Here is a 15179-nt window from a genome sequence, read left to right as displayed (position 1 = left end):
TTAAAATTTATTTATATTTTATTTTGTAAAACTAGTAAAAAAAAAAAGTGTAACCTATGTTATTTTATTTAATAATAATAATAATAATAATAATAATAATGTTAAGATATAGATGCAAAAATTGATACGTAAATTTCAAGTTTGATTATATCAATTCGATACCTTAAAAAGTTTCAAAATTGGGATGACCGAAGTCCGTCATGCACATGGAGGCCCATATGAGCCTTAATTGACATAGTGAAGTGGGTCGAGGGCACCAGAGGCCCTAGTCATCGGGGCCGGAGTGGCTCAACATGCTCACCTAGAGAAGAGACCCCCTCCAAATCAAGGTTCACTGTAACCATCTCGCCAGCAGATAGAGCCTCCTTGATTCTATCACCCAAAGCTTTGGTAATCAGTGCTGAAGGTATAGTGATATTCTGCACATAACTAGGCAGCAATGTCTGCTCACCGGGAATGTCTCAGCTATGTTGTCTGCAATCAGAACAGCAGCAGCTCCCGCGTTCTGTGCGCTCCATACCTTCAGCGCAAAGTAACAATCTGCAAAATAATTTATTTCCCTTAATACCCTGGGTCCATGTTAATGGGTACACATTAGAGGAGGACATAACTGTCCATTGAGCTCCTATTTTTCTTCATTACAGGGAAGAAGACATATGAAAAGAAAATATTTGTGAAAATTAAAGGGATAAAAGGATCTCCAATCTAAGGGATAGTTTGTGATTTATTTTTCATGATATAGATAGAAGGCCTTGAGTTGACTTAGTAAAATTATTCAAATTATACAACATAATGAAAATCTTGATCATTTTGAAAAGTATTTTATTAAATTTGCTATATATTGAGATACTTAAATTTTTGTATTTCGGATAATGATTAACAATTAAAGCACTATTTGGTAATTGTTTTGAAAAACAATTTTTCAATCCATATAAAAAAAAATTAACAATGGGAAGACATAATGGTTTTTTGTTTTTAAAAATTAAAAATATGATATTTTTAAAGAATATTTTTTAACTGGTTTTGATTGATTTTACTTATTTTGTAACTATTATTATAAAAAGACAGTTATATAAATATGAAACACAATTAAAAAAAAATTCGGTAAAAAAAATTTATAAATTATATTTAGAAATATAGAAAATAAACCAAAAACATTTCAAATGTGAAACAAACATTTATTTTACAAAATATAAAGATAGTTTTCAAAAATTATGTTCAAAAATTACTTTTCAACATTATTTTTGAAAATAGGGAACAAATACAACTTAAAACATTGAAATTTTGAGACTAATGGCAGTAATTTCTGTACGAGAAGCAACTAAATTGCAATTCAAATTGAAGGGTATGGAACTTAAATGAATTGCTTCTTCTTGAGATTTAATGCCATGTAATTTTTCTAAGATACGGAATATTAATTATATGTAAAACAAAATTAAAGAAAAAAAATCCAAATCATTTTCAAGCGAAAAAAAAAAATGATAATATTCTAGGAAAAAACAGGAAAATAATCAAAAACTGACTTCCTCGGTCAGCAAGAAGAAAGATGGGCAAGTCCGCTGGCTGGGATTTGAAGGAAACATCGAAATGGTGGGAGCGGCTGCAGGACTTTTGATTGGCTTGGGGATAAACGACAGTGCCTACAACGGTCCCTCCATGCTCATTCTGTGGAATCCCAAAATTCCCAGTTGCGCATTCGTACGCGTCTTTCAAAGATTCTGGATATGTCACTCTCAAGCTGTTCTTCACCACAAACCCACATGAACCCAAGTATGTCACACATGTAAAGAAACCAACCCATATTAGAAACCCTAGCCTTCCCTCATCTTCCCACTGGATATGGAAGAATAGATAAGAACCCAACTCAATATAACAGATTTAATCCATTTTCATCGGAAGACACAGTGATGAAAAGCTCAAATTGATCTGAATAAGACTTAAAGGAGACTGAACATCATTTTCCGTGGAAACAGGCGATTAAGCATCAATCAGGGTCTTCAGCTGAGAAAGTTTGACCCGGATGCTTGGAAGAGAGGAAATGGGAAGGAAGATGCAGGCGGTTTGATTGGGACTGGGAGGCATAATTCATTGCGTTCAACTGTTTTCCAAACTTAGTTCGTTGACAAAGCAACCTCGAGTTTGCGGGGGTTCCCCACTACGTGTCCCTTTTCCAACCCGGACACCTTAATCGACTAGTGTAGACATGCGACTGTCCAGATCATGATTCCATCCGGACCACGACGAGTTTGTCTGACAAAGGCATCATAAGACCCTTTTCTTTTACAGGGCTAGATAGTGAGGGAAGGTCAGAACCCCAAACAGATAGGACTGCCAAGTCAAGCCTTCAGGACCCACTAGCATGCGTGATCACTTACACTTGACATATGAATGCCTGATGAAACCTCTTCTAACTCTCAAGTCCATGTCAATTAATTATTGTACATAACCCTAGACCATCAACAGATTGAGGGGACAGACGGCTGCACAGTCTAAGATCATGATGCATCAGTTGATGGCACCTGTTAGCCACCCAAAACTGTGATGATTGACCAACCGTCTGCAAGACAATTATCATTACAAGATAAAGTCGAAGTGTTTAGTTAGCACTACAGTGACACTCTCTTCAGCATTATAAAAACACCTCCAAAAAACACAAATGATGTACGCACACACATACGCCTATCTCCTCTCTCACTAAGCAGCATAAGTTATTCTTGTTTTACTTAAGCTTCGAAGGTGTGTGCCCGAACCGTCCATCCGGACATTGTTTTGTGCAGGAAGGGAGTTCACCCAGTCTTACTTCCATTGGGCGGATTCTCTGAAAGGCACAAAGAAGGGAGGAAGTTCTTCTAACTTCCGTTAAGCTAGGAGAATCTGACTCCAGTTGACTCAAAAGCAACAAAGTTCATGCGGCTAAAGCTTAAATTACCTTTTACATTAAATTAAACAGAGAGAAATGATAGATTAATCATTGCTAGTTCTCTTCATTTTCATTGTTTTACTAGTTTTTGTGGAAACGGAGATCAAGACCCAATTTGTCAATTGTTTTTAAGAATAATTTTCTATTTTTTAAAACAAAAAAAAAACTGAAAAATACGTTTGAAAATAAAAAATTATTTTATATTTTCTATTATTAGAAAATAGAAAATATGGTATTTTCAGAGAAGTTCTTTTAGTTGTTTTTAGTTATTTTTAGTTATTTTTTGAGAGATATTTTAAAAAATAATTATACAAATATATATAATGATTAAAAATAAAGTTATGGAGATAAAAAATATTTTTAAAACATATTTAAAATATTAAAAATAGGTTAAAAACAATTTTTGGTTCTCAAACATACTTTTATTATACAAAATGTCAGAGAATAATTTTCAAAAATTGTTCTTAAAAACTATTTTTTCATAATTGTTTTAAAAAAATATTTACCAAACAAGGCCCAAATAACCACTCTGGGATTTTTGAGAAAAAAATATTTATTTTCATTTGGTTTTTAATATAAGTCTATAGCACTCGGTATTTCATGTAAGGTTATAACTTGAGCGAGTTGATTAGATTGATGGTTAACATCAACCTAACTCGAATTAAGAAATAATCAATCCAAACTCAACCTAACTTGACCTTTAACTTGAAGCACTTAACTCAATTTCAATCCAATTTTATTTCTTTAAACTCAGTTGAATTTAAGTTGATCGAGTTAAACTTGAGTTGATAGAGTTAAACTTAAGTTGGTTGAGTTAGACTCGTAGTTGATAAGATTACATAATTTAAAATTTATTTATAATGGTATTTAAAAAAAAAAAAAGAAATTTATATATTCATACCAAAATTTAAATAATAAATAACACAAAATTTCAAGATGATAATAAAAAGTAAAAATAAACATATACATCTTTTTTAATATATATATAATAAAAATAAACTTATAAATATTTTTTAAAAATGAAAAAATATATTACATAATATAATTTGATATTTTTTAAAACCTAAAAAGAAAATGAATATTATTATATAAAATAATTAACATTATAAAAAGGGAGAATTATCTTTTAGGGGTAGATGGGCCCCCAAATTAACAAAAGGTTCATGTAACTCTTCAAATTGAGTTGAAGGATATGAAATAGTAACGGACAAATATACCCTTTAAGAACACATATAAAATATTTTATAAAATTAAGTTAAATAATTTTTTTTCAATATTTTTTTTTCCAAAATACTAAATTAAATAAAAGTAGTTTTCAAAAATATTAAATTAAATATTTTTTTTCAAAAATATTAAATTAATTTTTTTTCAAATATATTAAATTAAAGTATTTAAAAAAATATTAAATTAAATATTTTTTTAAATATTAAATTAAATAAATTTATTTTTTAAAAATATTAAATTAAATAAAAGTATTTTAAAAAATATTAAATTACATAAAAGTATTTTTAAAAAATATTAAATTAAATAAAAGTATTTTTCAAAAATATTAATTTTTTTCTCAAAATCAACAAAGGACATTTTTGGAAATACTGAAGGATGATATCCTTCAACTCAATTTCCATACTTTCATTAGGTCTTGGGCTCAATTTGAAGAGTTACATGGACCTTTTGTTAATTTGGGGGCCCATCTACCCCCAAAACATAATTCTCCCTTATAAATATTATAAAAGTATTAAATTGAGCTCGGATTAGGTTCGAGTTTTTCGAACCTTAGTTCAAGTCTAATCCAAATTCAAATTCTGATAAAACTTAACTCAAACTCAACCTGAATAATAAAAATATTTGTCCAAACCCACTCAAATATCAAGTTGGATTCGGGTTGAATTGGACCAATCCTTTCAAGTTGCAGTCCTAATTTCATGTGCATCGCTAATGATTATATAAAATGTAAAATATTATTTCTATTATTTTCTCAAGCATATGGAGTTTTAGGGTGGATGATAATTAAATAATACAAAATAAACATTGATTTACTATTGTTTTATTATCATATTGAAACCATTAACCACAACATATATGTGTGGGCCCTTTCAAAGAAAAGCCTATCATCAAAACCTAAAAATTTAAAAATAAAAACGGCCTTCTAAAGTCTCCTGAGAAGTCACCCTCGGGCCTCGGCATGTCGTTATTCTTCCACACATTCTCACTCAAACACGACTCACACAGAAGAAACCAAACACACCTTAAAAAATAAAAAGTAAACCCACATGGGGTGCCGGAGGAGAAGAATATGGAGAAAGTGAAAAAAAAGGACTCAAACGTGGACACTACACTCTCTGGTTTGCTCATCTTAAAAAAAGATATGTTAATGAAGAAATTCCTTTTGTAAGCCCTACAGAAAGCCTATAAAAAGGCGTTCTTTCCCTCCATTGATTGAAATCATCCCAAGAGAATCTCAATTCTCTTCTCATGCACTTTATTTTATTTATTTTTCATCTACTCCTTATTTCCTTATTTTATGACAGGTGGCATGAGTTGTTCCAAAGCTAATTTCCTTAATCTTTATTCAGGGTTGTTAATACAGAGAAAACTTTGCATATTTTTTTATTGATACTTATTTTCTTCATCTAAATTATATTATTTTGTCACAACCAAAAGCTACCCACAAATTATTTTATAATTTCATGATTGGAAGTCATGGGAAAATTCAGGAAGTTAATATGTTGTTGGAAACGGCTTTTTGTATTTTAAATAAAATAAAATAAATATTTTAAGTTTTGTGACCCATTTAAATTTAAATTTAAATTTAAAACCCACTTAAATATTATTTTTCCTAAAACTTGGGACACATCTTATGGTGTTATAATTATACATCTATAGTATTTTATTTTTTTTCTTCTTTGATGGGAAGAAGATATTAGGAAAAAATTTACATTAGAGCTTCAAGAGAAAAAGGATCTTTAGTCTACAAGAAAAAGCTTATGAGTTTCTTGTTGTGATTTCTCCATGATCACCAAAACATAAACTTGTATAATTTAAACATAGAAAACATGCTTTCATTAACATATTGGGAACAAACCTAAGTCCATTGTCTTTGTTGAATAAGGTATGGATCTTTTAAGGCTATAGAGAGGAAACCATCATTTCTGTAATTTCTCTGACGATGAGAAGCGGGAGAGAACACGCTCTGTCTATTCAAAGATTATTCAAAATTATGAACAGACACCAGTCTTATATCCTCTATGCCTTAGGGATCATTCCCTTTGAATATTAGGTCATATGTGTCTTAGGCCCATCATCTGAGACACATATGGTATTAGGCTCTACACATGAGTGACCCATACTTTAGAACAAACAGAAAACGAAATATGTACACATGAATAACTTAATTTAAACTATGCTCCATATGTGAGTCCATTGTTATTTTAACATTTCCATCTATGTATGGACATAAGGTAATGAATCCCTATTTTTGTGTTCTTTGTTTACTTCGAGAGATTGTGAATCAAATTACTATGGCAGAAGGTGTGATCTTGGACTTTCACTTTTATTATTTGAAAATTTTGAGAATTTTCTAACATTTGGTATTAAAGTATTATCTCTAGTTTGACTTTCGATTGAGTATTTATTACCTTAAATGAACTAGGTTCTATTTTCATATTTGATGAGAGAAATTTATTTCTATGTCATATAATTTCATTGAATATTTCTAATTTAATTCATACTTAGAAAATTTAGTAGACATATTTATATATATAACATTGTTTTTTTTTTTGTTGCTTTAGAGTATATAAAATCTCAATTTTCTTTTCAACATACTATGTTGTAAACATTGATGTTTTGTGATGTTCAGTTTGAAATTTATATTAGGATTTATATATCTAATTGTGAAGATACCTCATATATAAGGATTCGTTTTCTGTCTATGAAATATTATTATGTTCATGTATATATAGTATTAGTTTATTTAAGGTATTTTGAATATTTTTTTGTCATTAATTATTTTCGATCATTTTTTTATATATATATTTTGGGTTCCAGTACAAAAAAAAAAAAAAAAAAAAACAGTCTTGAGTTTATTTGGGTTCATTTATTTGAACCAATGCCGAAGTAATGATTTGGAGAGAAAAGAGATGAAAAACATTCCTTATACTTCTGTAGTTTGGGGCTTAATGTATGTTAAGGTCTGTATAAGACTTGACATTGCTTATGCAGTAAAAATGTTAGATATCAAAGTAATCCAAGTTTGGAACATTGGAGAGCTGTAAAAAAAGTCATGCCATACCATTAGGGGATTAGGGACTATAAGCTTGCATACATGTGATAAGATCATTTGGATGTGATTAGATATTCAAATTCTAACTTTGTTGGCTACCTTAATTCTAAAAAGTCGACATCTGGATATGTCTTCTTATTAGCTAGATGGGTCATTTCGAGAAGTGCAAAGCAAACATCGATTGCTATTTTGACCACGTAATCAGAATTTGTATCATGTTTTGAAGCAATGTCATAGGCTATTTGGTTGAGGAGTTTTATTTTAGGGCTTAAAGTTGTCGACTCAACTTTGAGTCATTGAGGATTTATTGCAATAACTTTGCTATAGTGTTTTTGGCCAAGAATAATAAGAGTGGAAGTCATAGCAAACACATCAACATAAAATACTTAATTATTAGGAAACATGTTAAGTCAAACAAGGTGGCTATTGAGCATATTAATACTAAATTGATGATTACATATCTTATGACAAAGGAAAGGATTGTCACTTAAGGCTTATAAGGAACATGTTGAACATATGAGACTGAGTTATATTTTGTAAATATCATGTAATTAAGATACCCTTTGTGTTTTATCACATTTTTTGTTGATATGAAAACTCCAATTATTTCAATTTTGTCTTCTCATTTTTTGTTGTATACATAAAGTTTAGAGAATGAAAATATGCATGGCATGAATATTAATTAGACTTTGAATGAGAATTTGGAAGCTCATTCATAAAGAAAAAGCCCACATATTGTTCTTGTTCAAAGGAGAAAATTATATTGTAATACATGGAAGGTAATTCTCATTCTTAGAGTACTCACCACTATAATTTAGGCAATTTAAATTTTGAGAATAAGGATTTAGGGAAAATTTTGTTATTAATTAATACATATTAAGTAATTTATGAGCCAAGTGAAAGAAATGTTGGATAAGGTTTTTTATTTTAAGTAAAATAAAATAAATGTTTCAAGCTTGTGACCCATTTAAATTAATATATTGTATTTTTTTTTTCAACTATGTTTTATTGTTTGGATATAATATGTGATAAAATAAGAGATGAAATATTATATCTTATTTCATATTTGATTGGTGATGAGATATGATACATTATCCTATCACTTATCCTTATTTTATGTTTATCCAAACACGAGATAAGATAAGTGGTAGAATATATTATTTATTTATTTATTTTTCACTTTTACATGTGATATGTTAATTTTATAGTAAGATATAAGACATGCATATCTCATGTGTCTTAAAATTATTTATTTATATACTTATTTTGTAAAATAATTTTTTTATTATAAATTAAATTTATGGCTAAAAAAGAAAAACTAAAAAAATTTATAAAATAATATTAATATATGATATATAAACTATTTTTATATATTGAATAATATAATATAAAAAAAATTATTTATAAAGTTTAAATAATTTAATTATGAATATTGTTAAATATAAGAAAATTTTCATTTTATTAAACAAAAAAAATATTGAAATATAATATAATTTTTATTTTAAACACTAAAAATAAGATATATTGCATATTATTATTTTATTCATTTTAAAAATTAAATATAAACATAGTATAACTTAACATATCTCATTAGATATGTTAGCTTAAAATATTATATTTATAGAATATGTATAATAAATTATATCATAGAATATGTATTTTCCATTTAATGAGATATGATATCTTATAATATATATATATATATCATATCAAATATAGTCTTTAGGTTTTATCCTATCAAAATTTTGATAAATATTATTTTAAAGAATGAAAATAATATTATAGTTTGTTGTTTTCTAAATAAGAGTTTAATGGGATGTATTCTTTTCGATATAATTTACAATCCCTTTAAAAAAAAGAATTGTCCTAAATTGACAAAACATGTATGGTATCCCTTTATCCATTGGAACGTTCCAACTGTTCTCCAAACTCGCACCCCATGACTAAGAAACGGTCCATGAACATTGGACCACGACAAAATTGGGTGGTGAAGAAACCATCCAATGACAACAGGAGTGGCAACATGACACGTGCGGGGTTGGTGAGTGTGGTCATGGCTCCACGTGATGGGGGAAGCACGGACACCCAGCTCCGTGTCCGTGGTCCCCGGCACTAGACCCAATTAGGTTTTTTCTATAAAAAATCCCACATCTGCCATCTCGATATTCTTCCACATCTACTTCATTAATAATTAAATTAAATCATAAAATATTTTATTTTATTTTATTTTTATATATAAAAAAAATTGATACCTCAATATTTTTAAAAAAAGTTTTTGTATTTATATAAATATCCCTAGTAACAAAATCATAGCCACATGTTTCACCATAATTGCTCACGTCACAGTACTATTTTTGCTATATCCAGGTTGTAGGCTTTATCAAAAGAATTGGACAAAATTTATATTTATATTAATATCAGCAACTCACATTATTATTACTTCGATTTTAATAATGATTCATACCAATTATTTTGAAAAACTGATCCACTGAGGACTGAGGACTGAGTAATATCAACCATCAACTTCAGGAAGAGAAAAGGCAAAAGGACTTTTTGGGTAATTTTGCAAAAGCCAAACTAAACAGCCGCCCAGAGAAAAAGGAAAAAAAAATCGTACCACCCTCAGCCACCATCACCACACACACACACTCTGTCCGTGACCTAACAATGGCGGAGAACAAGGCCGAGATCTCACCGGCCGAGATTCCAGATTCCGGCAAATATTCTCCAATTCCCGGCACCACCGCCGGAGAGAACCCGAATAAGGAGGAGTTCAAGACGGTCCGTGAGCCGAAGAGGCGGAAGAACTGCCCAACGGCTCTGGACAAGTTCGAGGAACTCACGCCCTCCAATCGCGCCTTCTCTTTCTCCTTTGACACTAAAATTGCCGCGAATTCACCAGAGTCCACCCCGAAATTCGGGTCTTTCAATTTGGGCCTGGTGGCGGCGGCGACGCCGACGACGCCGACGCCGGACAGTGATCGGTTGCGTAAGATTCCGGCTGGCAAGGTCGGCGTTCAGGCAGAAGAAGGTGAAAAAGGAATCGAGGTGAGTAAAGAGAGGGAAGGCGTTGGATTGTTAGGTTTAGTTGATTCCATTAACGGAATTGATTAGAACAATTCCACTCTAAGGAAAAAAAAAAGGAGTAAATTATAGAGCTTCATGTATTTATAATTTCAATAACTAAATAAAAAAAATAAAAAAATCGTTCTTCATTGGCTTGGCTTATTTATTTTGTTTTGAAATATTTGGGGTTTATCATGGAAGCATTCATTTGTTTCCATTAAATTCTTGTTAAGTTTGTAGCATAAAATTTTTATGCAATGTGATGGGAAAATAATTATTTATTGTAAAGCTGATTACATAAAAGGTCAGAAGGAGACAAGGCGAAGGATGATGAACTTTATTTTCAACGGCTTCAATTGATCACATGAAATAATTTTAGTTGCTTTCAAACAAATTTTAATCATAATTTGGGGGCCGAGGGAGGGCGTGGGCGTGGGCGTGTGGCTCGTGGATTGGAGGCATTTGGCGGGTCGGGGGAGTGTTCAAGCGGCCTTTCTATTACAAAGTCAAGATTCGCTCCTCACTCTTAAAGATCTTGTTTCTCTCTCATCAACTTTGTTAATTTTCCTGTACCACGAGACAAATATCTACTACAAAGCTCTAAAACTTAAAACCCAACTCTAAGCTAAGTGTAAAGGGATGATAGAAAAAGAAGAGAGAATTGAAAGGTGAAAAAAATGGAATGGATGGCAAATTGCCCATCACTTTTCCATTTTTGTGGCCTAAAGTATTTTTGTATCTACAATCTACAGTGTCATTTGACCGATAATGTACATTTTTAATCCACACTAGACACAAGTAAACTTGCGCATGCATGTTCTAGTCTCTTTCCGCTTCAAAATGTTGTGCTCAAAACCTGCAAGAGGTTCCCAATCTTTGCCTCAAGCCCATGTTCTTTGTATCCTCGAATGCCTGGGGCAATAGCTTCTCAAAGCACTCCAGGAACAGCTTCCATTCAACTTCACTCATTTCTCCGAACGAAATGCCTCCTGTTTCATGGTTACGATTTTGTACTGAGAAGCTCATGCTCTTCATGAACCCTCCTACCTTGCGACCGTCTCTGCTCTCATCTTCATTGCTGCCACCATCATTTTGTGTGGTGTCCGTGCCGTTATCATTCTCATCAGTGCTGTTGTGATTAACTTCCTCTTGCAATGGAGATAGTGCTGTAACCGATGCCAGACTTTTCGATCTTGGTATCGAAAACCTTGGACTTTTAGGTGGGGCAGCTGCCCCAGTTGGACTATTCAACAGTTGAGGAAGGTCCAAAACCTGCTTGCCATTTTCACATTCGCTGTCAAATTGAAACATTTCAATTTCTTCTTCAATTTCATCTTCTCTTTCATCACCATCGTCATCATAACCGAATATATTTCTCAAACTAGCCTTAGCCTCAGTACAAAGGTTCTCTAATACACTCAACTTTTGTTCTGCACTGCAAGATTCTCGGGTCATCATTTCACCAATATCTGCAAGACAAAGCCCAGCAGCCACAGCTTGCTTCAAGAAAATGGTGCAAAGGACAAGAACCCGGACGGAAGACTCCCCTAGCAAGGGAAGCTCACACCTTAGAAGCTCCGCGTCCTTGAATGGATCAAGATTAGATATATACTCAGCCTCAGACTCTGAAAAGGGGACTGAGGCTTGAGGCCAATGCAGCCACTCAAAATATGGATCGTCAAGCCACTCGGGCAGGCAAAGCCCATGATCTATGGGCACAAGCTCAGCTGCCCCAACAGCGTAGTTCTCGCGTTCATGTTTTTTAACAAGTATGTTTCCTGCATGCCGATCTAGATTCAGAAGTCTTACATCAAGAATCCCAATCTGATGTATTGAAGCGACTGAGAATCCAGAAGAACCCAATTCTCCTGCATCGAAGTCATGATCTACAAATCGCTGGATTGAGGCAATCTTAAAAGGGGGTGTTGAACTCTCTACTGCATTATTTATGTGGAATGCAGAATGAGAGATTTTGACCAATCCTGTTGGGGGAACACCAGCAAACCCACCATGGTCAAGGAGATAAGCAGCCAATTCCCGAACACCAGTTTCACCCACCCGAACTGAGCGCTTCAAGCCAGGTTGGCCCAGCGCCCGACCCACAAATCCCTTTGGATTATTCAATGCTAAAGGTTCTTCATCAACTGGCTTTGCCACAGCAATGGTATTACCCTTCTGACCATCCAAGAAGTAGGCACCACCTAACCCAGTTGATGCTCGCACAGGATCAGCACCAGATGCCATAGCTATTGCAACCTCAGCAACAAGAGCACGTACACTAGAGGCCCCACGGCCACCGATAATCTCAATCCTTGGACTAGCATCAAAATCTTCTTCCGAATTAGTTGCCAGGGATAGGCATGGGGTAGAGAAGCTCTTGTGAATATTAGCGACTTCAAATGCTTGCTTTAAGGAGTGGGCCAGGTTGGTTTGGCTGAGTTCAAACATTGTGTTCTCCAGGTGAGTAAAGGATTGGAGCCTGCATCTCTGAGATCGAGTGAATGCCTTAAAACCATGATGTTGATTGACCACTACTGCCATTTTGGAGAATTTCATGCAGGTGAGAATGGCGTGCATGCCAAGGGCTATTCTTTTTAGACGATCCCCTAAGAGTTATTCTTTCCTTGAATATTAGCCATGACATGTCTGCAATTTCAAACCTTTTAAGTCAGTTTCCAACACCATTATCTGTAATTTGTAATAAAAATTTCACTAGCAACCAAACATATGTTTTAAGAGGTTAATTAATCTGCTCTGCTCAGTATCTGCTTAATCAAGAACATCCTTTTTTCCCAAGGTATGGAAGTGTTGAATCAACCATAATAATAATAATAATAATAATAAAAGCTAACAATAAAAAGTACTTTTAAATCACTTTTAAATCCTGCTTCCTAAGTGCTCTTCTATAATACCAACATCTCCATCATATAGATTTTATTTAACCATAAGGTCTCTTTCTAGAGTAACAGAAATTAATATCTTATAACTCTAATGACATGGCTGAGCATACTCACCTATGGCTACATATTCAAACAATTAATCTCTTATATATTATAGATTCGAAGTATTTAGTACAGGGGAGAGACATACAAAGCTTTCTATTGATAAATTTAACTAGTGAGCTTGACCTTTATTTAGAAAGTTTATCAACAGCCAGTTGAATGACCCACTGTATGACTCCACTTGATTTTTTTTTTATCACACAAAGCATAAGATGTTTCACTGTAAACAAGATTGCAAAAAGGAAATATTAAAATGCCCTAATTGCACAAAACTCTAATCCTATGTTTGATTCTTGGAAAATTTGCAGGAAACAAAATAGAGAAAAAAAAAAAAAAAAGTTAATATATTATTTACACATATTTCTTCAAACTCATTTTATTTATTTTTCTTCGTTTATAAAAAGATTAATATCATGTTTGGTTCCTAGAAAATTTAAGAAAAAATGGAAAGAAAAGAAAATAGAATGAAAAAGTAGAAATATTTCCTTTTTGTTTCTAAATCAGGATCTAAGAAGCACTATACTTGAGCTACATATTATAAACAGTTGGATCCTCAGGGTGCCATGTGATGTGAAAAATGTAATCACTGTAGGTATCATCATGAACCCTTATTTCTTGATAGGACATCCAATAATTATGGAATATCACCAGGCAATATATTATGAATTTTCTATGCATGCATGTTTCTTCATTTTCAATTGAAGGTCTAATGGAACTACTCTGTTAAGAACTTGTCTGTTGTTAGTTCTAAAACATGGTTCTAATGGTTCTAAGCAAATTCTAATTGATCTGAGATAAACTTCTAGGTGCAGAGAGAAAATAAGGAGAAAATAAGTTCAGATGATCGACCATTGACTGATTTATTATTTTTGCAACTAATATAATAATTAGCTAAATCCATTTAGAACTGGTTTGATTTTCAGTAGAGACTCAAACGGGAATATCCGCCATTAAAATCAGTGAGTCAAGTAAATAACAATGCCAATACGCAATCAAAGCATCATCATAAGATAACAGCGATTTTCCTTTCCATTTCAAATTCACCAAACAAATCAACATGCAGTCATTCTATCATTAACATTTTCTGGAAGCCCAAACGCGAAACTCAAAACATAAGAACCTTCACATAACCTTATGAGACAAGGCATAAGCCAACCTATTAATCCCTCGCTGCTCCTCCGGTCATAGATCGCCACGATTTACTGAAAGACACAAACAGAAAATCCAATCACAAATTCTTTTAATAAGAATTTAAATCCATGGCAGTAGATCAAAGATAAAGCGAATTTAAGATGAAGAAGAAAAGAAAAAATAATTAGAAATAAAAGAGAATGGAAGTGTGTTGGTTTTGGTACCCTGAACACGGGTGAGGCATTCAGGAAGACGAAGAGGAACGGGAGGGAGAGAGTATGAAATTGAGAGTGAGCAAATGAATATCAAACAAGGTCGAATCCCCCACTCCCCCCACCCAGTTTGTCCAATCTCTTGTTTTAATGTTTTGCTAACCTTCCCACTCGGCCCCTCGCCACGTGCCCGCCCCTCAATCCTTCCCTTTCTTCGGGTGGTTTTCCTTGCCTCCATTAGCTGTCACCCCCAACGCCTTTTCTATGTTCCGCCTTTCCTATTTTTGGCCTTTTCTTAGTCTACAACTCCTCAAATCCCGAAGCCCACCCTCACCCTTCCATTTCGGACTTCTCTTAACCGTTGCGTCGCCGGTTTCGCCGCTGAGATCCGCTAATGTCGCTTTCCTCTCGATTTCTTCGGAAGTGGTCCTGAATCTCCTCACTTAAGTCTATAATGTTATCACTCTTAGCCTTTTGCATCTTCTTTTCAATCAAAATGAGTAAAAAAAAATGTTGAATCCAAGCTATTTTAAAATCCATAAAATCAAGAAATTGATTAAATAGACTAC

The 15179-nt window shown here is 32.8% G+C and overlaps 1 protein-coding gene across 2 annotated transcripts; it reads right to left on the bottom strand.

Moving 5' to 3' along the window:
* Positions 1–10926: 10926 nt before the first annotated feature.
* LOC100244877 (phosphatidylinositol 4-kinase gamma 8) lies at positions 10927–15028 on the bottom strand. Of its 2 annotated transcripts, none has more exons than XM_002278275.5 (3): positions 14623–15028; positions 14399–14469; positions 10927–12911 (listed from the first exon to the last, which is right to left on the bottom strand). In XM_002278275.5, exon 3 carries the CDS (start codon positions 12840–12842, stop codon positions 11115–11117), a length of 1728 nt encoding a protein of 575 aa, XP_002278311.3. In that variant the 5' UTR covers positions 12843–12911; positions 14399–14469; positions 14623–15028; the 3' UTR covers positions 10927–11114. The 2 variants fall into 2 exon arrangements, with proteins under 2 accessions (XP_002278311.3, XP_010653651.1); XM_010655349.3 differs by having other exon boundaries at positions 14424–14469; positions 14623–14999.
* Positions 15029–15179: the final 151 nt, after the last annotated feature.

Source organism: Vitis vinifera, chromosome 8, assembly GCF_030704535.1.
Source record: "Vitis vinifera cultivar Pinot Noir 40024 chromosome 8, ASM3070453v1".
NCBI classification, from domain to species: Eukaryota; Viridiplantae; Streptophyta; class Magnoliopsida; order Vitales; family Vitaceae; genus Vitis; species Vitis vinifera.
This window is presented reverse-complemented; position numbering and strand designations above follow the sequence as displayed.